This window comes from Melanaphis sacchari, unplaced genomic scaffold, assembly GCF_002803265.2.
Source record: "Melanaphis sacchari strain LSU unplaced genomic scaffold, SCAv2.0 Contig10_pilon_pilon, whole genome shotgun sequence".
Lineage (NCBI taxonomy): Eukaryota > Metazoa > Arthropoda > Insecta > Hemiptera > Aphididae > Melanaphis > Melanaphis sacchari.
Window position 1 is genome coordinate 2,470,791 of NW_020270420.1, and position 26,164 is coordinate 2,496,954.

Consider the following 26,164-nt stretch of genomic DNA (forward strand, 5'->3'; position numbering starts at 1 on the left):
TTTATTATTATTATTATATTCGCATTTAATAATGCCACGCGATTATTTTATTACGCAAGAGGTGAATTGAATATTAAATACCTTGTCAGGAGTTTTGAGCGAAGAAACCATCAACCAATGGAAGTTCACGATCGAACGATGTACCTATATAATTCGTAAACAAATACTAGTCTTGCAATAAATTAAAATTTATAATGAGATGGATTTTTCAGAATGTCTATAAGAGTCTTTTAGTATGCGTAGTATAGGTATCGTATATGGTATTCTCGGCAGCTCACGATGGTCACCGGTATTTAGTTCACGCGGCACATCCCTTGCTCGTTTCTAATTTTCTATTATACGTAGGTTAGTACCTGTACATGGTACATATTAATATATGTGTAAATTTTTCTTGACAGCTGGATCGTATGACGAAATTCATATTCGGCCGGCTAAATGCACACAAAAGTATAAAACTCTTTGGGTGTATATTTTATGATGTTATTTTCTCTTACGCTAATCACTAATCTGACCTCAAGTACACAACTGGGTCAATGCTGAAGCATCTATAATATTCATTATTATTTATTTGTTATATTAAAAATTTTTGAAAAAGCTACTCAAGTTATAGTTTATAGATCTAAAAATTCCACGATTACAAATAATTTAAAAAAATTATTATTTTATAACCCACTATTTTTAAATTTAAATTGAAAACTTTTAATGAAATTAATATTAAAATTTAAAAACTTTAGTAAAAATGCTTTCGTGTTCGTGGTAAAAATTTTATCTTTCATCCATCACTGTAACCTTCAAGACCGTAACTAGGGAGGGGCTAATGGAACATTTACCCCCAAATCTTTACATTACTAATTATTTATAATATAGTAACGTCGTAAAAATAGATTTTGAAAAAATCATTGATTCGTTTGCTTCTAAAAATTAAGGTGTTCAGATTTAAAAATTAAACTTGATTTTTATTAGTCTCATCAGTTAACATTTTTACTTATTTAATTCAATTTTTATTCAAAATTCTATAAGTCATGTTTTAATTTTTACTGATAAACCTATTTTTATTTCATACTTAAAAATAAGTTTGTTTCTTACTAAAAGTATATTTTATTACTGTAAAAATAGTAATAATAAAGTTAGTTCCTTCCCCCCCAACATTTTTTTTTTAATTAGGTACGATGTGTTGGTACTGGTAGAATTTAACAGTTATAATTAACGGTTCTTTTTTCACGTGAAATAGTTTTTCTAAGTAATTTTGTTATAACGAATTATACGAAACAACTATCAATGGTATGCTGGTCTCTGGCCCAATTGTAAGTTAATTAAAATTATTATTTAAATTTTAAGTATATCAAAACTCAATTTAAAAAGTTCCAATCAAGATTAATTCATTATCCAAATCCATTAACAGGAAACCAGCACACAGGCATACAGCCAATATTTCTAACAACACCTCCCCCAACATCTTAAGAGATGTTAGTATCGAGATCTTTTGGAATGAAAAGATTCCATCACTAAAATTTTAGTCGAATCACGTTGGATGGATCCTATTATTGGATAAACTATATAACTTCTCTGCTCACTTCCTTTAAGCCTCTAAGTTATATGTCTCCTATCATATATCAATCTATTCGCTTGTTGTATTTTTTGTTTATGTACAGATGATAGTAAATGTTATTTTTAAATAATAAAAAAATACCGTCTATATATTTATCTTAGAATTTTTAATTTTGATTTTTCTTGAAATTAAATTATTTTTATTAAGTTTCTTAAAATTTGAATCTGTGTGTCCTTAAAGGCTCTAAATATTATACACATATTTAACCATTAACTAAATAACAACTAACAAAATGTTTACAGTTTAACCAGCTAATAGGTAGTAGATGCTGACGTTACGCACGCGCTTTTGACAGACACTTGTTGTACACTTGTACATCTCTGTACAGCTGATGCAGTACAGTGGTTATAAAACAGGGATGGGCAACTGGCGGCCCGCGTATCTTTTTTATCTGGCCTGCGCTATATTTTCAAATTACTTTATATAATTTTAGCACTTATCTGTATTTTATTTTATTACATTTTTCGATAAAATGTGGATATAAATTCCTATCTAGTTTTAAACCGAAACTAAATTATTAAAGCGCTTAACAAATGAAACCTTGGGACATTTACTAAGAGTTTCAACTACAGAAATAGAAGTGGATTTTACTAAATTGTCTATTGAAAAACCTCATCCTCAAGTATCTCATTAAATAATAATTGTAAACATAAATAAATAAAGATAAAAAAATAAATGTTAGTATATTTGAAGGACCTTTTTTTTTTCTTCTCCTATGCACTGCGGGAGTTGCCCATCTCTGTTATAAAGTATAATGTATATATATTATATATAGATACTAGCTGAACTAGTCACGGGTTGCGGTGACTGTTATAAGTGTTATAATCCATTGAATTAATGCTACACTACACTATTAATACTAAGTTTTAATTTAAAATATGAAAATTTAATTTTATAAATGAGGTAGATAACGTTAATTTTTAACTATTTTAAACAATTATTTTTAATTTTAAAAATTTATAATGCAATTCATGACATCTTTAACCCGTCACCCATTATCAGTTGTTACCACAAAATCAAAATAATTAATTAATTAAGTTTGTGCGACTTTTTTAAAAAGTAGGTACCATCAAATTAAGCATGAAAAACACACATTTTGTAGAAAAAATTCCAAAAATTCGTTTAAGAGTTTAGCTGCATTCGTTCCAAAATTTGTTGGGTTGTATTAGAGCGCATTGGACGCAATCACGCTATACGCTTTATCATTATATTTAAAGATATTATATAATTTATATATTATATATAACGTACTGCAAAATATATGTTTACACTATACAATACTTTAATCCGTGCAAGGAGTGATTGGTGACTGATCACACGTGCACGTGACACACACCACTCGATCGTGAATCGTGATTTATAATTGGCGATGAGCGCCCCGAATCGATGTTCGAAGTGCACGCCTGTATTTCCACTGTAATCGCGTCGACAATTTTTTATCGAATGTACGTGTATGATAATTACTGTGCGTGATCAACGGAGTCCGGAATACGTGACTAAATTCAACGAGTTTCAATATTGTATTTCTAATATCTGTTAATATTTGTTGATATTTTAATATATTATTATTTACATATATAAATAGCCAATACCATAATTTAGCTATCTAGATTGTAGGCCTACTGAGTGACTAATGAGTAATGACTATAGCTATTTAGATAGCTAAATGAATTATTAGATAGATTATGTAATTAATAATGGTTATTAATATACCAAAAAAAAAAAAAAGAGGAAAAGTTAGTCACCATTCGGCAATTTTGCCGTAAAATTTATTGTATGTGTCCAGTGTATCTATACTCCATGATTGATTTCAAATCCAACATAAATATTGCATTAACTCAAACTTAATGACTATTGACGAATGACGAGATGTACTCGATATCTATTATACAACAAAACGATTACCTACTATTTACTTACTCGGCTTTTTTTTTTTAAATAAACATTTTGATTTTTAAGAAATTTATTATTACGATACCAATTGGAAGTTTTTGACAAATTGATTTTCTCATTTTGTTGTAATTAAAAAATATTTTTCATGGATACTTGAAACTTTTACGAGTATTATTATATTTTTTTTATTAGCGATGGAATTTGATTTTAAGCTATATATATTTCTTATATTAATATCACGATTCGCGAAACTACTTAAACTGTTTTAGGGTAAAAGTTTAACACAAATAATATATATAGAAAACGTTAGTATAAATATTTAAAGTTTCCACGATTATTCATTTATGTGCCTAAATTATAACAAAATAAGAAAATCGATTTTATTGAAAACTAAAATCGTAAATACGCCTCTGGCCTCTGCTTGTACTTATATAACTGTTTAAATGTTTAATAAATTTAGGCATTCATAAATTGCTCCCAAATGCTCTCTTTTTTTTGTAAACTGCGCCTAAAATTTTATCTATGTTAAAAAATCATTATGTAAACTACACCCGTCAACTTACGCTGTGCCCCGTTTGCATGGGGGGCATAGGTAGGAAATATTTTCGGAGAGGGTTTTGGGGTTTAGGTCAATACTAATATTATAAAACATTAACATTAAATATGAATTATTTATTCAGTTTTATCTTCAATTTTAGGGGGTGTTTGAACACCCAAAACCCCCTTTTACCTACGTCCATGCCCGTTTATAAAATATACAAAACTTTTGAATTATTTAAGTCTCAATGGTTGTGCACTTTTTCAATTATATCACAGATATTTTATTTTGTCTACAAATACCAATACGTTATCGAATAACTATTGCATTCTAAAACATAAAAAAAAAAAAAAAAAAAAACGTGAAAAGTTACAAAATTATTAATAAATAAAATAGTGGTTAAACTCCAATTAATGATTACGTAACAACAATATGTTATTATTTGTAATATTTCTAAATTCTAATTATTTCACTTTTTAAAATCATATATTTTTTTAAATTCTTGATTCAATTTTAATTTTAACTATTCATATTATATGGTTGTAATGAATTAAGTATACATTAAAGATTTTGCAAAAATAAAGTTGTTGATTTTTAAAATATTATCCGGGCGCAGTTTACATGACGTGTGATTTTGGTTTTATCTGTATTATGAACGCAGTATACAATCGCAGATAAATTTTATAAAATACATACCTATATTTTTCTATTTGAAATAGTACAAACTGTCTGTGGTTTTCCTTTTTATCTGCTTGACCTTATAAAGTGTCTACAGACTACAACCATAATAATATAATATTATACTGATTTCTTATTAATTTCGTAGTTCGTATATACACGGCCGATAAAATAGTTATAATTTACACAATAAATTTATTTTTGTACATACCACCCACACAGTCATACAGATATGGAGGCCTCTAGGTAGTGAAATGAGAATTTATGCTTCACTCTTCCTACACAATAATAGATAGAACACAGTAGAAAACCAAATATAGCTGCGTGTAGGTACATACCTTTTACTTATCTTATATATTATATATTTAGCCATTCCCGTTTGTGTTACAAACGTTGAATCGCTGAAATATTTTACAAATTTAGCGGAAGCTGAATACTACGACCATTACTACATAATAAAAATTATCACGTAAATACCTCAAACTAATCAGTAAATATTAAATAATTAACGAAATTAATTTAAAATATTTATGGAACTTAGCCAATTTACAAGTATACATTTTTAGTTTTACCTACGTGAAAAAGTACCTATTATAAATAATATATACTTAATATACAGGTTTATTAGTAGAAAATTTTTACTAGAGACAAAAATAAAATATCCTTTTGTAACAACGCCAATAAGTAAGTATTAAAATAATTTACGATTGTTGATTAGAGTGGATATTATTATATTTTATTAAGTTCTGAGTAATTTGGATTTTTTTCCAAACTCGTGATTAGTGAAAGTAGTTTGTAATACTTTTCCAATATCGTAAGTATAATTGTTATTTAATTTTTTTTAGGTTAGTACAATTTTAAAGCTTTTAAATTTCTTTCTCTCTAGAAGAATAACTTGAAAATGAATACTTTTTAATTTCAATGATCTATAAAACGAATTGTTTACGGCGTACATCATCAGTACTATTTAGCGACAGAAATGAGTTAAGTATAATTATTATTTTATCTGTTATTATAATAAATTAGCATTCAACACACAATCAATTTTAAAAACAGTTATTTTTAGGACCCGATACCAATAATATACTATAAATTCATATAGAGTTACGTTAATTTGATTTTTGATATAATTTATGAATTATATAATGGAACGCAAATTCCAGTAATATCATTGATTATTGATTATGTTAATTAAATGTCTTTACACACGTTCGACTTTCAACAAAAATACAATGACTATCAAATTTAAAATTTACCACTAATATTAAATATTTATTGAGGGTAAATAATCATAATAATCATTGTGCATTTTATTTTCAATATTATAATAAGACTATAACACCAATAGATTTTGAAATATTATTCCATTAGAGAAATATAAATTTTAATCTCGGCAAGTAATATGAAAACTTCAAAACTCTAATACGGTGGATGTGGTTTTCAATGTTTTCAACCTTTTTAATAATGCAGCACACTTCATCTCCTAAAATATTTTCACGACACACCAATCTATACGATTAATAATTTAGCTTATTATTATGTTTGTTCATCAGTTTTTACTTTTTACCGAATATCGATAATAATACTGGTAAATACATACCTACTTCTAAAACTATTAATAGTTATTGCGGCCCATCTGCGTAACTATTGCTCTAATATCTATTTATTCGTTATTTTTTTTTAATTAAAAATTACACGATATTAGAGAATGACTGAAGCCTGAACTTAAATAAAATATGTCCAAATAGTACCTATGTATTACTTAAATATTAAACCATTGTAATTTTAATATGTACAAGGTAACAGAAAAAATAGAAAAAAACAGTTTTGTTTACATTTAATCGAGATACTAATAGTAAGTTAGTATTATATACACGCTGAAAAAAATTGATTTTGCCAGTTTGTTTTTTTTCTTATTTCTATTATGTCAATAATTGACAATTATTGTCACTTAAATGTAAACTAAACAGGAAAGTTGGACAATTTTATATCATTGTATATTTACATGTTAAAAAGTATCATTAGTATCAATGATATTAACTATATTTTACCATTAGTTTGGTTTGTTTTTGTTATGATCAAATATATATATATATATACTTTAATTTTACACTATAAAACATCAAAATATTGATTATCATTAATCATAAATCATAATTTACACATAATATATATTTATTTTTCTAATATTTTCTTAAACATAACAATCTGATCTTATGCAGAATTAAATATTATTTATAAATTATTAAATTGAAACATACTTATACAAGAATACAAATGTAATAAGGATAAGGACTTCAAAATGTTGTGGTGGGTAACAAAAACTTTTTTATTTTCAAGCGATATGAGAGTAAACTACAACTATATAAATAATAACAAACAAAAAATTCTAACATACAGAACAACACAACCATGGATCAAGGGACTAAATAAATTTAAAAAAAAAATATCTTTAAAAATATAAATTAATACTTCTAATGCATTTAACTTCTTCTTTATAATAGCATATTCATTTATTCACTAAGAATATAGACAAATATTCATGAGTAAAATAGCACTGTTTACAAAATTAAAATTTCTAAGGGTATGAATTATATTTTTTAGATAAATTTGTAATTGTGCGTCTCAAATGCAAATTTCTTCTTTTTTTCTTCCTTTAGAGTTTTAGGTATAACTACCTAAGTTAGCATAACTGCTATACGTTAATTTAATGGAATTTCAGAAATTTATGAAATCGTACAAAATATTTAGACATGAATAATTTGATAAGCTTAGACAAATTATTCCAAATATTGATGAAAATAAATAGATCAAAATTAACCATATAATGCCAGATTGAACAATTGATATTGCCAATCCAGGAACTTTTAATAAACTATATTTTTCAATAATAACATTAAAATATATATTTATTTTATTCAGTAATATGCTTTATAAAATATATTAAAAATGTATAATATTTAGTATTTTAAGGGAACACAGTTTTAAAATTATTGAAAAATAATTATCAAGATTTTAAATGATGTGCAATCAATTGACCTTTTTAAATATTGTCCATAAATAAGTTCAAAAGACATTTCTTAATAAAATGTAAAGTTATCTTTCAACACTGTAAATGGGATATCTAATTTTGAAATGATGTTGAGCAATGAATTTTTTCAGAATTTAGACCAACAACATTGAATAAAATTGTATTCTACGCAAAAATATTTTTTATTTTTAAGATTTGTATTATTGCCTTTAATATCATTAATTACTTAAGATGCACAAATAACAGGGTTGCCATATTTTAATAGTGTAAAATAAGGATAATATTTGTATCAATATCAATAAAAATCTCTTCATTAATTTCATTAGAAATATTTGCCAAATGCAATGAATATAAATTCTACACACACTTTTATACACATTAAAATATGAAAAAAACCCAGAAATAAACACCAGATTAAAACAAATTTAATTAAATACATAATTTTTTTCCAAGAATAAACAAGTGTCACAAAAAATACATACTCTTTAGATCATATGAAAATAAGTATAAATGGTTTTTTGAAAAAAAAAAAACAGTTTCATGAATAACTGATCATAATCTATTCAAACAAACAATAGATCAGGTTAAATAGGATGTATGGCAACCCTACAAATTTATAAATTAATGTCAAGATTTAGTCAAAATGTAAAAAAAAAAAAATTGCACAAGAATATTAAATGGTGACATACATTAATATTGATCTAAATACAATTTAAGATAATTTATATAAACTGCAGTACACAGACCCTGCATTAAATTTATTATAATTCAAACGATCAAATTTATATTTAAAATTGTTGATTTTCAAATCATTTAAAATGTGGTACGGGCAAGGGTAAATATATGAATTATACAGTTCAATAGTTGAATCATTAAAAATCTTTTATGATACTTATGAATAAGATAATCATTAAAATTTAGTAAGATAACACTAAAATTAACATAAATGATATAATTTAAGCCAGAAAAATAACATGACAATAAGTAGAATATTTTTGAAGATGATAATACCATAATTTTGCAACAAAAAAATATACTTAATTAAAATATACATTTTAAGCGTTTGTATGGTTGTATTCAATCTATTTGATACAAATTGTGCTTGTTATATTATAATGGTATATTTATAATGATTAGTTGAATAATCGTGAAGCCGATAGCGAGACTAAAGATCCATATTAATACATCAATTATATTTAATTTTTTCAATCATAATTCCATTTATACTACTTTCAACTTTCAAAACAAGTATAGCTCACGATAGTTTAGAATAACTCGGTGGTGAAAATTTTTTCCTTAAGAATTTTAGAATGTATAATGGTAAACAGCTGACCAGTGTAATCACAGTGACTTTCCATAGGAATGATTCGGTTTGAATGAAATGAGAATCTAAAAAAAAAAAAACAAAAAATAGTACTGTTAGTAATAAAATGAAAGTTAAATTTTTGCTTATTACAAAAAAGTTCCATTATAATGTTTTTTAGTAAAGTATTTGACTGGTTAGGATGTAATAATTTTATTTGTATACAAAAGTACTAGTATTACATTCACTAATACATTCTTTAGTGATAACTCAATTTTTATTTTGATAAACTTGTATAATTTTAAATATCGTTTAATGAAATAATTCATTATCTATTATATATTTATAAAAAATACAATTTAAATGAATTTGATTGGAATATATAGTTTTTAATTTAATGCTATTTTTGTAATTGTTAAATAACCATGCACAGTAACTGCATTTTAGTTACTGTTCTGGTTTCAATCTGTATATGTTTAAAAAGTCTGATATAAACACTATTCTTTTGTTATAACTTAAATTAATTTTTAGAAAATTTTATATAAAATTGGTGATCTAGAAATTTTGCTGGTGTTTAGGAAAATTAGCTAGAGTACATTTAACCTAATTTGTATGAAAATTATGCAGATTTGAACATTTATAATGCTAACAGATCCTAATTTTTAAGTAAATCAATTGTTACATTTAAAAATATATATTATTTATGTTTTTTTTATGTAGTCCATATTTCCTATGTAATGTGATTTTTTAGGAACTTTGAAGACTTATAAGTAAATTTATCAGTATTTATTTTAAGTTATTAAAAATAATATATACTAACCAAAATAATCTTTAAGTAAGATTAATGATAAAATATAAACAGCTAAACTAAAAAGTTCAGCCAATAGCATTAAATAGTGCCAAGTGCGCACTGTCAATGCAACCATGATTAGTTCAGTGAGAATTAAAGCAGTGAAACTGATGGCAACAATGTGAATAAATTCATCTTCAAATAGAAATAATGCTCCGTACATTATTACACCACCTACCAAAATACAGAAAAAGTTTGTGAAATTGTATTCAAGTATTTTATGTATATATTAAATTTAGGTTTACCTTGATAAATGCTTATTAAAACCCAAATGAAAAATGTTTTATATGATAATGACCGCCCTTTACTCAGTTCTTTGTAAAGTTCAGGGTAAGTTAATGCAATTTTAGACAATACATCCTTATCAAGTACTAAAGAAAATACAGGGAACATTGTGTACAGCGTTGCATACCTGAAATAAATAAGTTAGTTAATTAATAGATTCTTATAGGTAATTAACTTACAATTGCAGAACCTATATTTAGTATTAAACACTTTTTAGTATAGAATCAAACCTTGAGTTCAGAAGCTTTGCCATTTTTATTTAAATATATTTAACAAATTTCAATTTTTTATTCATAGTAATTAATAATTTTACAGTATAATTTCTAACTACTTTTAGTAACTATAAAGAATTTTGTCTTACACATGGTGTAACATGCATAACTCAAAATTAAGTCCTATAAAATTTCAATCTTACCCAATCATAAGGAACCCTTGATACAGTGTTACTGATGAGAAATAAAATACAGCCGAAAATATTGCTTGCATAGTAGATATAATAAGACCTCTATGGATGACAAATTGGCTAAGTGAGGCAGATCTTTTATAACTATATCGACCATGTACCATAAGTAGTCTTGAAAGGTGTGAAAATTGTGGTACTGAAAAGTCTGCAGCTAAAGATGCTTGTCGACCTTCTACTCCAGCAATACCAATGCCTAAAATTAAAAATATAAGTGTTTAATCTCTGCTTATAATAAATTTTAACACTGAATAATTATTAACAAATTAATTTATACCAGTGTCAGCTGCCTGAATCATTGAAACATCATTTCCTCCATCACCAACAGCAGCAGTTCTTTTTCCAGTATGTGCTTTAATAAGAGTGACAATTTGTGCTTTTTGGGTTGGAGAACATCGACAGCAAATTACAGCTGGACTACGGCAGGCAACATCTAATAATTCTGTTTGATAATATTGTAGACATATCTTAAAATAAAAATAGAAGTTAACATAAAGCATGAAAATAAAATTATGAATTTCTTATCATTAAATATACTTCTAATGAATCTCCAGTAATGACAAGAGCGCAATCTTGTTTTTTCCTAAATGCATTTAATTGCTGATGTGCTTCAGTTCTTGTATGCACTGGATTAAAAATAAATAATTCCTGAGTTCTTGAAACAAGACGAGAACTTTTAGCAATACAAGTGGCTGTTTCTTGCTTATCTCCAGTTAACATCCATATCTAATAAGGCGTAAATTTATATAGTATGAGATTATATTTTATTAAAATTTCTCTTACTTTAATTCCAGCATTGCCCAAGAGTTCTAAAGTTCTACGAACATTAACTTGAAGTTTATCTTCCACTCCTGTTACACACAATAACTCCATTTCACGTTCTAGAGTGTCTACAACGGTTGCTACTCGTTGAGCACGACCTGTCACAGCTAACCTTGCTGAATTTAAACGAGACTGAACAAATAAATAAAACATAACATTTAGTATTCAAATCATAATTTTGGATTATAGATAAACAATAGTTACTTCAAATTCTAAATACTGTTCTTCAGTTAAATTTTTTCGAGCTACAACCAATGTACGTAAACCTTCTCGTGCCATATTTCCACATTCTTCTTCCAACCAGTCTGTATATTGAACGATAGATGACATAACTACATCTGCTCCTTTTAAATAGAATGTTATATCTCCAGAAGCTACATCTTTAACAATTATTCCCATGCGTTTAGTTTCTGATGTGAATGGAAACATTTGTAATATTGTATAATTAAGTATATCTCCAGCAGATGTACGTAATTTAAGTGATGTCAAATCTCTCTTGATTACAGCCAAGCCTACATCTTCAGTCCATTTTACTAAAGCAATCTGTGACAATTATAAAACAATTTTTTTTTTTTAAATTATGACATTTTAAAATATAAACAAATATAACTGTATACCTCGTCAGGACTAGAAGCTTGATAGGTACACTGTGAACGAGAAAGTAGACTTTCTTTAATATAGTGCTGATCAGCTTCAGATCTGAGTTCTACAGGACTATCAGTACTAAAATCAAACATTAAACATATATATATATATACATATATTTTTAATGTAACATTAATTTCAATTATTTATCAAATACTATATAAAAACTAACATATTGCCTTGTACATTATTCTCAATAACTGGAGTCACATTATGACACAGTGCTATAGCTTTAACAGCATCGTGAAGACGAGTTTGCTCAGAACGTCTTATTTTAAATGATGTAGATCCCTGAGACAAATTACGATTATGCGTAGGCTCAACTGCTCCACAGAAGGTCATTTTTAGTTGTTCAGCAACCTACAACAATTGTTAATATGATATATAAATAAAAATTATTTATAGAAGTGTAAATAAATTTATCTTACCTGATCAAAAGACTCAGCACCATAAGAAACAGTTCCTAAATGAAGTCGTTTAAATACCATTGAATTTTGAGTAAGTGTCCCAGTTTTATCTGAAAATAAGTATGATATTCGTCCCAGTTCTTCTGGAATTGTCGTACATCTAACTACAGTATCTGGCATTTCTTCATCTCTTTGCATAGACCAAGAATAGAATGCTTTACCCATATCCAAATTTACCCTCAAACTAAATAATACAAAAAAGACAGATAAATAATTATTTTTCTTCATATAAATAAAGTTTTATAAATTAACCTGATTGGTATAATGTAGGAAAATAGTAATACAAATCGGAACATGTAACGATACCACGGACCACTGAAACCTTTTAAGCACATCATTACGAAGGCTAGACCAACTACAGCACAAAATAGAAGCTGAAATGTAATTTGAAAAAAAATTAAAAAAAAAAAAAATTAACAATGTACATAAACAAAATCCTAACACTACCTTTGTTAACTGATTAATTTCAATATCTAAGAGTCCAACTTTACTTCGAGGCTGAGAATTATTCATAACAGATCTGGTTTCAGCACCAGTATAAACAACAGCACCAAGTGCTGAACCATTAGCTACAACACAATTAGCCCATAATGTATTTTCTACATCAAGACTCACTTCTTCCCCATTATCTTGCTAAATAATAAATTATAAATAATTAATGATTTAAAATAATAATAGAATAATAAATTCTTTCTTTTACTCTTCTAAATGTTCCTATGAAACTGTGAATATCTCTTTGAGGTTTTTCTGCAAAAATAGTAGCCGTAATATCAAACAAACGCGCATCACAATCTAATTTTTGAGTATCTCCAATAGCCAGGCGTAATTTCCAATCAGTTTCACCATCCATTTGATCAGTTCGTACAAAACAAGCACCGGATTTCTCAGTAGTTCTTAATAACACCATATCAGCTGGGACTCTTTGATCTTTTTCTACCAGTACCTAATGATTAAATTTAATAAATCTTAACACATTTTTAACTATATTTTAAAATAATTAATGATAACAAAACTTACTAAGTCTCCAACTTTGAGTTTAGATGATGATACATACTCAGTACCAATATTGTGATCTTTACCACGTATTAGACGTTTGTATTTTTGAGAGTTTACTTCTTCATCTCGTTGCCATCTTCGAATATCATCAACACCTTCACGAAATAATGTGACAGCCAATACAAATATCTATAACATTAAATAACATTAATTAAGAATTGATAATTTTTTTTTTAAATTTTAAATACCAGTGGTCCCCAATATGTGTAGAGATATCCTAATCGTAGTTCAGGTACAAATTGACTCATAGCCATTAGAAGAAAATAAAGATTCAAAAAGAATTTGAACTGTTGATAGAGAACCTGGAAATATATTTTAATTATTATTTTAATTGATAAGTCAATATTCAAGTATAGTTTCAAACCTTTGGGAGGAATGTGATTATAGTGTACTTTTGATTGCGAATGACATTTGGAGAATACTTTTCGGTACTTTGTTTTCCAATGACAATAGTTCGCGAAGTAAGTTCCTTCTTGCGGAAACATTTTTGCCAAACCCATTGACAAAATCTGTTAAAAAAATGTATATCTAACAATACTCTACGTTGCATACATTTAATTAAATAATAATATCCATACACATTTCAATTAACATATTTTACAGTCTAAGACGATCATTCAGGCATTGATGATAATAACTGGTCAATATTTTACTATCTAGTTAAGTTGTTAATTAATGATACTAGTTATTTGTTAAGGTTTCTAATACTTTCAAAAAGTTTGATAATATTGTAGCTAGGTAATTGTAAGTATTCATGTATTGGATTTGTTCTTTGATAATAATTTTTTGGTCCACTTTATAAAATTATACTGAAATTTAAATTAAATGAGCTCAAAATCCATTCTCTATGATGAGAAAAAAGTGATAATTAAATTTCTTTTAAAATTATGAGTCACAATGGATAAAAAATATTGATTTTTAAATTAAACCAAGATATATAAGTTGATTGACTACAAAAATATAAATTAATGATATAATTGCTTTTAACTATAAGAAAATATTACTTTGGTCTAATGCAATTTTAGATGGTTTATAAAATAAAATAGATATAAAAATATAAATTATGTCAAAAACATCATAATTAATAATAGCTTAAAATTAACATTGATTAAATAACTGATAATGAAAAATGACCAATTATTATCACATTTAGTAATCCCAATAAAAATCTATTGAAAATTTCCAAAATTGTTTTGTTTTATTTATTTTTTTTAAACTTAAAAAATTAAAAATTGAAGTAAGACAAAATATTTATTTTACATAAATATAATACAAGAAAAATTCAGTCACAAATATCATCTTGAATATTATTTAATACAGTAAAACCAAAAATAAATAAATAGATATAAAATATAAGTATGCACAAATATTCATTACTAACTTAAAACATTGATTCATTAAGTAAATGCTCTTTTAACTGTAAAATTCTAGTAAATCCAAATAGGTCAAATGTATTTTTATGTATCATACGTTTTTAAGTATTTTGTTGCTAGTCCTATTTATCATTATCATTTTTAAATCTTCATGTATTTTATTATGAAATTAATGTAAAATTGCCCATATTAAATACAATACATGCAAGAAGCTAAATTACATAAAAGCTAAGCAATTAATTAAATACACTCAAATAAGTGGAGGTTTAATACAAAATAAGCAAATATATTTATATAGATATTAAAAACAAATTACTATATTCTAATACATTAATTATCTATAAGCTCGATGTGTTATAGTCAAAAACACGCTATCACTTCAATTATAAAATTAAATTAATAACATGAAGTAAAAAATGTATTTCAGTATAGCAATTTTTCTTTTTAAAATTTAAATTTAACATAATATATGTAAGTCTTGGTGTTAGTCGTGTTTAATATGAGATTAGGTTAGGTTCACCTAACCTTAAACAGCCGACTACAAAACAAAATAATTAAAAAAGGGTGAGCTATAATTTTTTTTTTAAACTAATTAAAATTTAAACTGTCTAAAACGCAAACATTTTTATGTTTATAATTAAACATTACAAAAAAAATATGGATATATATTTCAATTTAATAAATAGGTAGAGAAACAACAGTTTGATAATTTTTATAAATTATAAAATAGATAATGTATTTAAATTTAATAATCATAAAATGAAAGGAAATGTTTATAAAATTTATTTATTAAGAATATGTACAATAATTTTAATCTACAAATTATACTATTATAAAACAGTATAAATACCTAGCACATATTTTGAATACATATATCAATCTATAATTCAACTTTTATATTACATCCCATCTAAAAGAAATAAAGGTTCTTATTAAATAATGATGGTTTAAAAAAAATGCAAACTATACTGTTAAAGAATATTTAAAAATAAAATTTATCTAAATGGGTAATAAATTTAAACATAAATTTCAACAATAAAAGAAATATTTTTAGAATTTGCTCACCCTTTTTGATATTTGTTAGCCCAGCTAGGTCTTGACATACCTAACTTAAAATTTATAGTTAGGCTATTATAATATTATATTAGTAAAAAAAAAACCAAATTGGGATCCTACCTTAATTTACTTTTTTTCTCTTCTGTCATGACTGTAAAAATATAAACAGGCAGGAGAATGTGTCACAATCTGAAATAATAGGACACAAACTCCATGAAATACGACAAACTTGTCAAAGCACTATAATGGCTTGGGTACTTTTGTCATACTTTTAAAATAAAATGGAAAAACAAAATTAATTTAATGGATTTTCAGTGATTTTGTAATATTTATTTAAAAAAAAAAACCCCAATAATTAACCTAAAAATTCTTTTAACTTAATAAAAATAAGTTTAATATTAAAACCATAATATTGTGGATTTTAAAAAGTTGAATATCAAGCACTTGGATGAGGTCTCTTTTGGAATAAGAAAACACACAATAATAAAATATATATAACTCATGCGGCATAACTTTATTATTTATATTTTATAATAAATACCAAGTTGACTAATTTATAAAATTTAACCAGGTAAAAGAAACATGCAACAAAATTTGCAGGGTCACTCAAAAAAAAAAATAAATATTTTAAGAGCTAAAATTAAAACTTTATAAAACCAAAGAATAAATATCATCATCAAATGTATTTAAATGTAAAAGAAAAAGATTATGTAAATAAAATAAAATGTCATTATAATATTTTATTCCTTATTTTAATATTTACATCTATGTTCATAAGTGCCTTAATGATTTTTTCAACCAGTCTGGTAGGAATAATAAAAATATGATTATCTCTAGGCATAAATTATGAATATTTATAATTGACATTTATTATTGATATATATACGCACACCAAGTTATTATAAATATATGTTTTAAATGTTTCTAATTTCTATTAAAAGGACGTAACAGTATGTTGTCTTTGCTTAACCATCATGGCAAATTGTACGTTATGAAGAATCAGTTTAAATCTTTTATTATTATGACTATGTAAGAGAGAATTGATCTATTATTAAATTTTAAGACAAGAATATTATCTAGGGTGATTCATGAGTTTTTTTTTTTATACCTTAATTTAAAAGCAAGTTATGAGTATTTTAAAATTATAAATATTTTGTACATTTTAAAATGCTTACAACTTGTTTCAAAATCAAAATATAAAAAAAAACTTATTACTACATAGTAAACATATTATAAAATTGATAATAGATCAATTCACTCTAATATTAAAAATGACAAAGTAAAATTAATTCTTATTTTTACTATGTAAGTAAGACAGAGATGCAAGTACTATGTCCTGATATTGGTTTTACGGCTTTATACATTTTGCCAAATATCTAATGTTTACTAAACTTCATTATATTCAAGAATAAATTGAACAATATACAAAAAATGGTCTTGGTAGCACAACCTTTATAAAGAACAATAGTAACTACCCGAAAGCACCAAAAAGTCCCAATGCCATTGTCCATGCGCTCAAGGCAATTATTAACTTTTATTTATTATTTAATGTATTATAATGTGACTATTATTATTTTAAATCATTTTCTAATTTAAACATAATTCTCTCTCACTATTATATATATATATATAGTTTTTATACTTAAATTCTGATCAAATGAAATTTTTTCTTTGTAATTATTATCTACTCTCGTGTACACTATGTACAACTAGAGAAAAACAAATATATTTTTAAACTTTTTTATTCATATTGTATATTTGAAATTTTTCCTACATTTTAATATGAATTTTAAACTGATTATACAACAATCCCTATTATCAATAATAATACACTAATTAAAATATACTTATAATATTCAGTAAAACTAATTCAAAACTTACTATCAAGTTAAAATTCAATAATTGAATAATTAATTTGAAGTGTTTTCTAAATATTATTCCTATAATCATTAGTTAAAAATATGGTTCCTATATTAATGCTCTAGAATGCTGTGTACTACTGAATATTATACATAAAGTAAATTTTATTAAGATAAGTACCTACAAATCTATAATGTTACTATTTTCTTGATACCCATATTATAATCATAAAATATTATATTGTACAACGTATGCTGTATAATAAAATAACAAAAATAAGAACCTATTTTGATTTTTGTTCTATAAAAGCTTGTAAAAATGTATCTAAAAATATGTGTGGGAAATAAGATTTAAATAATTAGTAGATAAGAAGAAAAACAATTAAATTTGTTGAAATAGTTATAAAAGATAGATGTTTATATAATATATTAAAATGATTATATCTATGTAACATTAAGATTTGATAAATTTAAATTTAATGTTACCTATATGGATTAATCTATAATACACTGCATACTTATAAGTAATAATATTAAATATGTAGGTACATATTACACATACATTGTACATACATTAACTTATTTTAAGTATGACTGAACTATTTGATAATTTTTCAAATGTAAAAATAAAAAAATCTATAAAATAGGATTTGAACATTTAATTTTATAAAATATTTAACTATTATAATTTGCTTAAAAATATATAGGTAGTATAAAATAGGCAAAATATTACTGTTTATTGATTAATTTTATAAATATTTTACAAATCAACACATTTAGTGGACTTAAGTATCAAACTATAAAATTAATTTAACATTATTATTAAGAATAAAGACTTAACATGCTTATGTCAAAAGTAACGTCATAGATTTATAGGTAGATACAACATTTTAAATTGTATATCTATATCTCTAGATTAATCTAGATTTAATTTTCTTAGTTTTAGTCTAAAATATGTGCTTCACAAACAGAAATTCAAAATATGAAGACAAATATGTGACTATTCTGAGGACATAATTAATATTATGATTAACAAAGTATAAAGGGAAAAAAAGAATTCAATATTAAAACTATAATGACTGATGTCAGTCTAGTAGTCAAAAAGTGGAAAGTAATTTTTTTTAAATCACTATAGGTGATTTAGATACTAAAATATGGAACGGTTAGTAATATATATATTAGTTTATAGGTACATACTAATTATTAGTATGTACCTATAAACCCTATAACTCTTTCAATAATTCCAATAATTAATAAGTGACTTCCAGATTTGGAAGATTTTTTTGTTTAAACTAATAAAAGATTTAAAACTTGTATCAAATTTCATTCATCTGTTTTAATCATTAAAGCATAAGTTAAATAATTTGATGTTTCATAGTTAATTTACATTAGCCTAATAGTTTAAAAAGATTTGCCATGTGAAGTAATGTTACTGTTAATTCCAGGATACCCACAGCGTTAAAAATGCAGAGAATATGAAAAAAAAATTAACTGTAGTTTATTCATGCCCCTATCTACTTTCACACAAATGTCTAAATATAATAAGATATTTAACTGTTTAACAGACAGTAGATACATATTAGCATTACTGAAGTTTATAAAAAATAATTTCTGCATTAAATAATAACCAGTAAAATTTAAAGAAAATCTATACATTATTTAAAAATATTATATTGATAAAAATACTAATAGGAAGGTAAATAAGAACAAACAATTATTAAATTCTTTCATATCTCCTACAATACATACATAGTAAGTAATGTTATTTTATAATACTTTACCTCAAATTATTATAGGTATAAATAATATCCGGGTAGATAGGTACAATTTTATTTTTTGAACAATATATTATACATATCATTAGTTTGAACATATGGCCAATTAATTAGGTATGAAAATAAATATGTAGGTATAATAAATGAAAATCTAGATAAGATATAAAAATTATCTATTTAAGAAAAATTACATAACAATGTAATCAAAAATTAATTTTAAGTTTTTAATAACACCGATAAAAAATTATTAGATAGTATATTTTAAGGCTTAGATATTAAATAAATTTAAATAAACTTAGACTAGACAGAATAAATAGGTAAAGAAAAATATTATCATAGATACTAATTTTTGTGAGAGTATAACACCTAAATTATCAAAATTGAATAGTGGAGCTACCTCCAAGATGAAAAGCAAAGCCAATAAGTAATATTAGAATTTATAATTGTTGTAAAAACCATAAGGGACTGTGAACTGTATAAACGTTTTTCCTGACATGTAGATAATTTTAAAACATAACTATTCAGGTTGATACAAATAAGAGATCAACAAATAAGGAACTTACAAAAAATTTATTAATTGAACTGAATGATTTATAAAATAAGGATTTGGAAAACAGATATTAATTATTATCATTATCATTTATAATTACGCACTATGAAGTATGAACAACGGGCAATATTAGATAGGTGGGTGGCAGGGAGAGGTGTTTGTATCAAACCTGTTGAAGACGTTGTTGGTTTCCCGAGGCTTGTTCAAAAGCGGAATGTCCTCTTTGACGGTTAAAGTGGTCGTGGACGAAGACGAGTTCATTTCCACCAAACAGACACCTGCACCGGCGGGCGAATCCATAAAATCAATCACATAATTCTGCGATTGCGCCTGTTATAGACGGCAGCGGCCAACACAAAGTTTTACGCAGCGCACGAAAGAAAATATAATAATATGAGATCGTATGGGTATTGGACGATGAGAAAAATATTGCAATTGGTTTTTTACGTCACAGATATTTATTTATTTTTTAGTTCACGTACAAAGTGTTCACAAAGAATGACGTAGATATGATACGGATGGAATAACGGCCGTGTACGTACTCAACTACAAATCAGATGACTCAAATGGTCACTGAACACTGAAGCAAGCGCTGAACCGCAGCATAGCAGTGACGACCGACGAGTGGTTAGGATGGGTGGAAAGAGAGGTGGAGAGGCAATAGGACGTGGCGGCAGCGACAGAACTACAGGCACGATCCCGTTCTCGTTCTTCAGCGCAGGCGAATCATCGAACGGGCCACAACGAGTCAATATTATCAACGCGCGCGAATGTCAAGGTTCAATTCATGGCATAAACGCGTTACAACACTGCATTATCAACGTCGCCGGTTCTTCCATGATTAATATCGTCGTTACTGTGATAAAAAAAATTCGTCTACTATCAGTACTATCACCAGTCGCAACTCTAGTAGTTAGTACTGAGTACTGTACTACTGACAGTACTGACTACGTTTAGAAGTTAGTAGAGTATAACTCGACGTCGACAAACTGAACAAACTTGAATCAGAAATCAGAATTCAAAAGTTAATATTCAGTATTGATTACTTAATAGTTAATAATTAATAGATTAATAAGTATTTACGTCTCATGATTTATGTTTAAGAATGATTCGTTATGACTTATGTCGTTAATAAATCGAGATCATAGTCCATGAATAGACGAGCATTGCGTATAATTTTTGTTGAGATTATCATTGTTATTTATTATAAAGGCATATTTTTTAAGATTATTATTTATGAGAATGATTATTGTTAATTAAAGAGCATATTTATTGTGATTAAATTATCAAGAATTAAAAAACAAAGTAAATGGGTAAAGAAGGCATTTTATGAATAATAAAAAACCAGGTACATTTTTTTTGGAATTAGCTAATCCGTCAAAAACACATCTGAAGATATTTCAGAATTAGAATTATTACACAAGACCCAACAGTTAATTGATTTAGGAAGCCTGATTAGAAGTCCAAGTGGATGCCCCAGACCTACCCCTAGCCTGAGTTTAAAGCCCAGCTTAAATAGAAGTTTAAGCTTAGACAGTAAAAAAGTTATATGTTATATGTAGTAAGGTTACGGATAATTTTGTGCATCTACCATCAACGTTCCAAAGGAGATCATGTTGTAAAAAATGGTTACTATGAAATTAGAGGACACATTTAAATTGATACCCTTGTGTACGGGAGAAGATGATATTTATCCATTTATAAATACATGTGATATGACAGACGACAGTTAACTTAGTTGAAGAAAAATGTGCACCAATGTTAGTTAAATATATTACTACTAGACTAAATGGTAGGGCTTTAGAAATGATAACATTTTTAAATGTAACTAAATGGATTTAAATTAAAGTTACTTAACAGATGCTTTTGAGGATTTAACCACAACATCTAGTTTGCAGATATAATTGAATTCTATTAGAATGCGTAATAATGAAGATGTAAATGAATATTGACATAGAGTAGAAAAATTATATCGTACATTATGTACGAGTACTCTTAATAAAGAGGACACAGGAGCAAAAGTAATTCATGAGATATTAAAGAACAAACTTTATTAATTTTTATAAAAGGGTTAAAAATCCTATAAAGACGATAGTAAAAGCGTAATGCAAAACCTAAGAGATAGCTAAATAATTGGCAAAAGCTGAAGAAGTAGAGTGCAATTCTAAGAGAAAATTATAGGTATAGAAACAATTGTTCAGATTATAAAAATAATGATAATTTTTTGCAATATAACACTTATAATAAAAGTTTTCAACCAAATAATAGACCAACAATAAAATGTAACAACTGAAATGGAAATCATTATGCAGAAATAACTATAGAAATAATATATAGAGATAATACAGAATCCTTTGAATAAACTCAAATACTTAATTATCATAAATGAAAATATATAAATTACAATTATTGTAACATATATGTGTAATAACTTTAATTATATTATTTACAAGAATATTTTAATTGCAGAGGTGAAAATTTTATTTTTAAATATTGTGCTAACACAATTTCTTAATTGATTTAAAAATTATGTTAATAACACTTTTATTAATGTTAATATACTAGTGTAATGGAAAAATTTTGTAAACACATAAGTAGAATAGTAAAATTTTCTGTTTTGCAGACATAAACCTTTTTTTTTTTGTGGGGAGGTGTCGCGGGTTACAAAATATCAGAGTATATTATGGTAATAAACTCATTGCATGTGTCAGCAATTCAGGTGCAACTGCATTGTTGGATCACCTTCATGCAACAAGAAATTGCACTGGAAAATGTCGGCAATTAGGAGTAAAATACATCCTGGAGATTGTTCTTTTACAATAACAAATATCAAAACAACTCCAAGGATACCTACAAAATGCAAGGACGTGGGCTGTCATATCAAGGAACAGATTCCATTTATAAGGAAGCCCAGAGAGCAGTAATATCAGATGCACCATAACCATTAAAACCTGAGAACCTTCAGCCCCTTAACCACTATCTTACTCTTCAAAACTTATACTTTGTTCAATCTTAATAAAATCCTAATATTTGTTGATAAATTTGTATTATTTTATTATTCAATTAAATAGCCGATTGCTGAAAGTATGCATGCAACACATGTTCAGTGATTTTTAATAAAACTTAGAATTATTGTCTCAATTAAATTATTCAAATGAAACAGAAGGTGTAAATTATGTTATTATAAGAAACATTATTTTAAGTGTGCTCAGATTATTTTGATTTTTTAAATTACAACATAACATGTAAGCTGAGTTTAAATTATCTTTGTTTTAGGAACTTAATTACTTAAATACATATATTTAATCTAATACATTATTATTCAAAAAGAAATATGATAAGAAAAGTTCAAGAAAATGTTTCTTAACAATACCAATATGTTTAATTATATACAACATTAAGTTATAATATTATTACAATTAAACAACTATAAGTCTAAATATATTATTACTTTTATAACTTTATAAATATGAATAAATAACACACAATAATATTTTTTATGGAGTTTTTATTAACAGGTTACATTAATAAAATAATTGAAACTTTCAAAATGGTCAAACAAATAATTAACAAATACAAGTATTTAAGTATGGTGTATCTAACAATATGGATCATGGTTAATATTTAATATTACTCATAGTTAACTACTTGAATAGATAACTGTGGTATAATTGAATGATTGAGAATTAAGATAATTTTTTTGGTTCTTAATGAAGTGGATTTTAGGATGTTTCAAACTTCAGTTATTTGTAAACATTTTCATATTGATAACAATAAAATTAACAAGTATAATGAGTTATAAGACATGCGAATAATCAATAAATTGTTCTCATTGGCCTTTACAAACCAAGATAATATACTTGATAATTTTGTACTTAAATATAATATATAAATATATTAGTCCATGGTTCCCATTATATATAGTTTATAGTGAACCACGATAATTATAACACTGTTATTATTTTTTAACCATTAAGAGTAAACATGTAAATAAGTACTTAAAACTATTCTGAAATAAGTTATTATAAATATATGGTTGTGCTATCAAATTTTGGTATTTTAGAATACTATTTAATTTATTTTTTAATATCCTGAACGGTTAAATCTATAAATCTAGAAGTCACAAGGAAAAGTTTACTTAATAATTTCTATATTACTATACTATTTATTCTATTCTACGTTTAGGCATTTCTAATGATGTTACTCATAAATCATAGATTTAATAATGTTTATTACTTTAATAAATGTTACTATTTACTAGTTACTACTACTGTATAGTGTATGTTTTAATTAGTACACTGTTTTTATTTAAAATTTACTATTTTTTATTAAAAATCACTAATCAGTGACATAAATTGAGTTTACAGATAATTTATAAATCACGTAAAATGTATTTATTCATAAATCGCTTATTATTTTTGAAATTTATAAATATAACTTACCCATTAAATATTTAGAATATTGTATTTATATGAGCTTTTATAATTTTATATACCCTACATATATTTATATATTATAATAAAATACACTCATTAGATTGACAGTAAAGTTAGTATATTTCCAAGCCAAATTAAACACACTGCAAAACACTCATAAAAATCCACCAATGTTCATTTTATCGCTAGTATTGTAATTTATAAAATACTTACCCACAAAACAGGAGCGAAGAGACCCTAGCCCATCTGCTTTTGTAGTAGACGTTATGTTTTTTAAATGGCGTCATGTCATCACTGGACAGAAAGCAATCAGAGTCATCTCCATCGAACTGTCTCTCCGCTTGGCTTAATAACAATGGAATACTCTCTGTCTGCAGACTTTTTTTCACCTAAATCGCACCAGACACAAATTAGGATTTAAACTAGAGATGGTAATACCAGAGGACTTGAAAATATATGGTTTCAATATACTCACTCGTTTCATTTAAGTACAATGTTGTAAATTTGTCGAAAATAGAAATAAACATTTTAATGTATACTTCAATAAATGTAATGCCGGCTATCCATTAGACGGGAGATGTTTGATATAGATCGAGTACAATAAAATATAAATTTGAAAAAAATTACAATGGAAAACTATCGTTCAGTATTTTGATTATTTTCATTTATTACAAATGTCAAATAGTCAAACTCAGAGCACGTAAGTCAGAAAACAAAATAAAAATTCGATAATATATATATTATACGGCTTCAATGTTAGATATCTGATTAGGGATATCAAGTTAAGCTGCTAAACTCAAATATGTTATTGAACATTTTTATTTATATACATTTGTATTATTTACTCTAATCGACCGGCCGGAAAAATGTTACTACCTTCATACCTACTGATGTTTTTCGCATAACCAGGAACTGAAATAGACAGCCCGCTGCTTTTTCTATTTTTCATACCTGCGCCGCTGCAGCCTACAGTCTGCTGCAAGTTTGCAACAACCAATGAATCAACCAGAAAATCAGCTGTAGGTTCAAAATTGTGGAAGATTAAAAACTATTAAAATTTAAAATATTAAATATTATTATTTATTATAAATTTTAAACTTTTAAGTAACTACTGAGTATTGTATTTTAATTAATATTTAGTAATTATAAACTTTTAATTTTTGAAAATTAAAATACTGTCAATGTAAATTGATGTTCTATAGTAAATATTATCTACTATAATGTACTACTAAAAAAAAGTAGGCAAATTTTAAGTGGTTACTGCTCTTCTGTACATTAGGAATATTAGGATATCGAGTAAGACACTTATATAGGTGTATTAAATTTTAATTCAATGATAATATATCATTATACACAAAAAACTGTACGTCAGTCTATATTATCAGTTATCACTAAGTATATTATATTTCACATGTTTTTTCGATTTAAGTTATTAGTCATTAATTCAAATAATTAAGTTTTCTATGTATATTAATAAT

The 26,164-nt window shown here is 25.6% G+C and overlaps 1 protein-coding gene across 4 annotated transcripts; it reads right to left on the minus strand.

Annotated features, from left to right (window-relative positions):
- Positions 1-8,777: 8,777 nt before the first annotated feature.
- LOC112603501 (probable phospholipid-transporting ATPase IIB) lies at positions 8,778-25,695 on the minus strand. Of its 4 annotated transcripts, none has more exons than XM_025352088.1 (19): positions 25,162-25,695; positions 24,900-25,075; positions 14,002-14,146; positions 13,826-13,939; positions 13,599-13,766; positions 13,282-13,524; positions 13,029-13,214; positions 12,834-12,955; positions 12,543-12,765; positions 12,287-12,474; positions 12,087-12,192; positions 11,674-12,012; positions 11,431-11,601; positions 11,185-11,373; positions 10,925-11,114; positions 10,603-10,843; positions 10,148-10,314; positions 9,873-10,076; positions 8,778-9,138 (listed from the first exon to the last, which is right to left on the minus strand). In XM_025352088.1, the coding sequence occupies exons 1-19, from the start codon at positions 25,168-25,170 to the stop codon at positions 9,005-9,007; spliced, it is 3,315 nt and encodes a 1,104-aa protein (XP_025207873.1). In that variant the 5' UTR covers positions 25,171-25,695; the 3' UTR covers positions 8,778-9,004. The 4 variants fall into 4 exon arrangements, with proteins under 4 accessions (XP_025207873.1, XP_025207876.1, XP_025207875.1 ...); XM_025352091.1 differs by lacking the exon at positions 25,162-25,695 and adding an exon at positions 16,187-16,255 and having other exon boundaries at positions 24,900-24,976; XM_025352090.1 differs by lacking the exons at positions 24,900-25,075; positions 25,162-25,695 and adding exons at positions 16,187-16,255; positions 20,420-20,885.
- Positions 25,696-26,164: the final 469 nt, after the last annotated feature.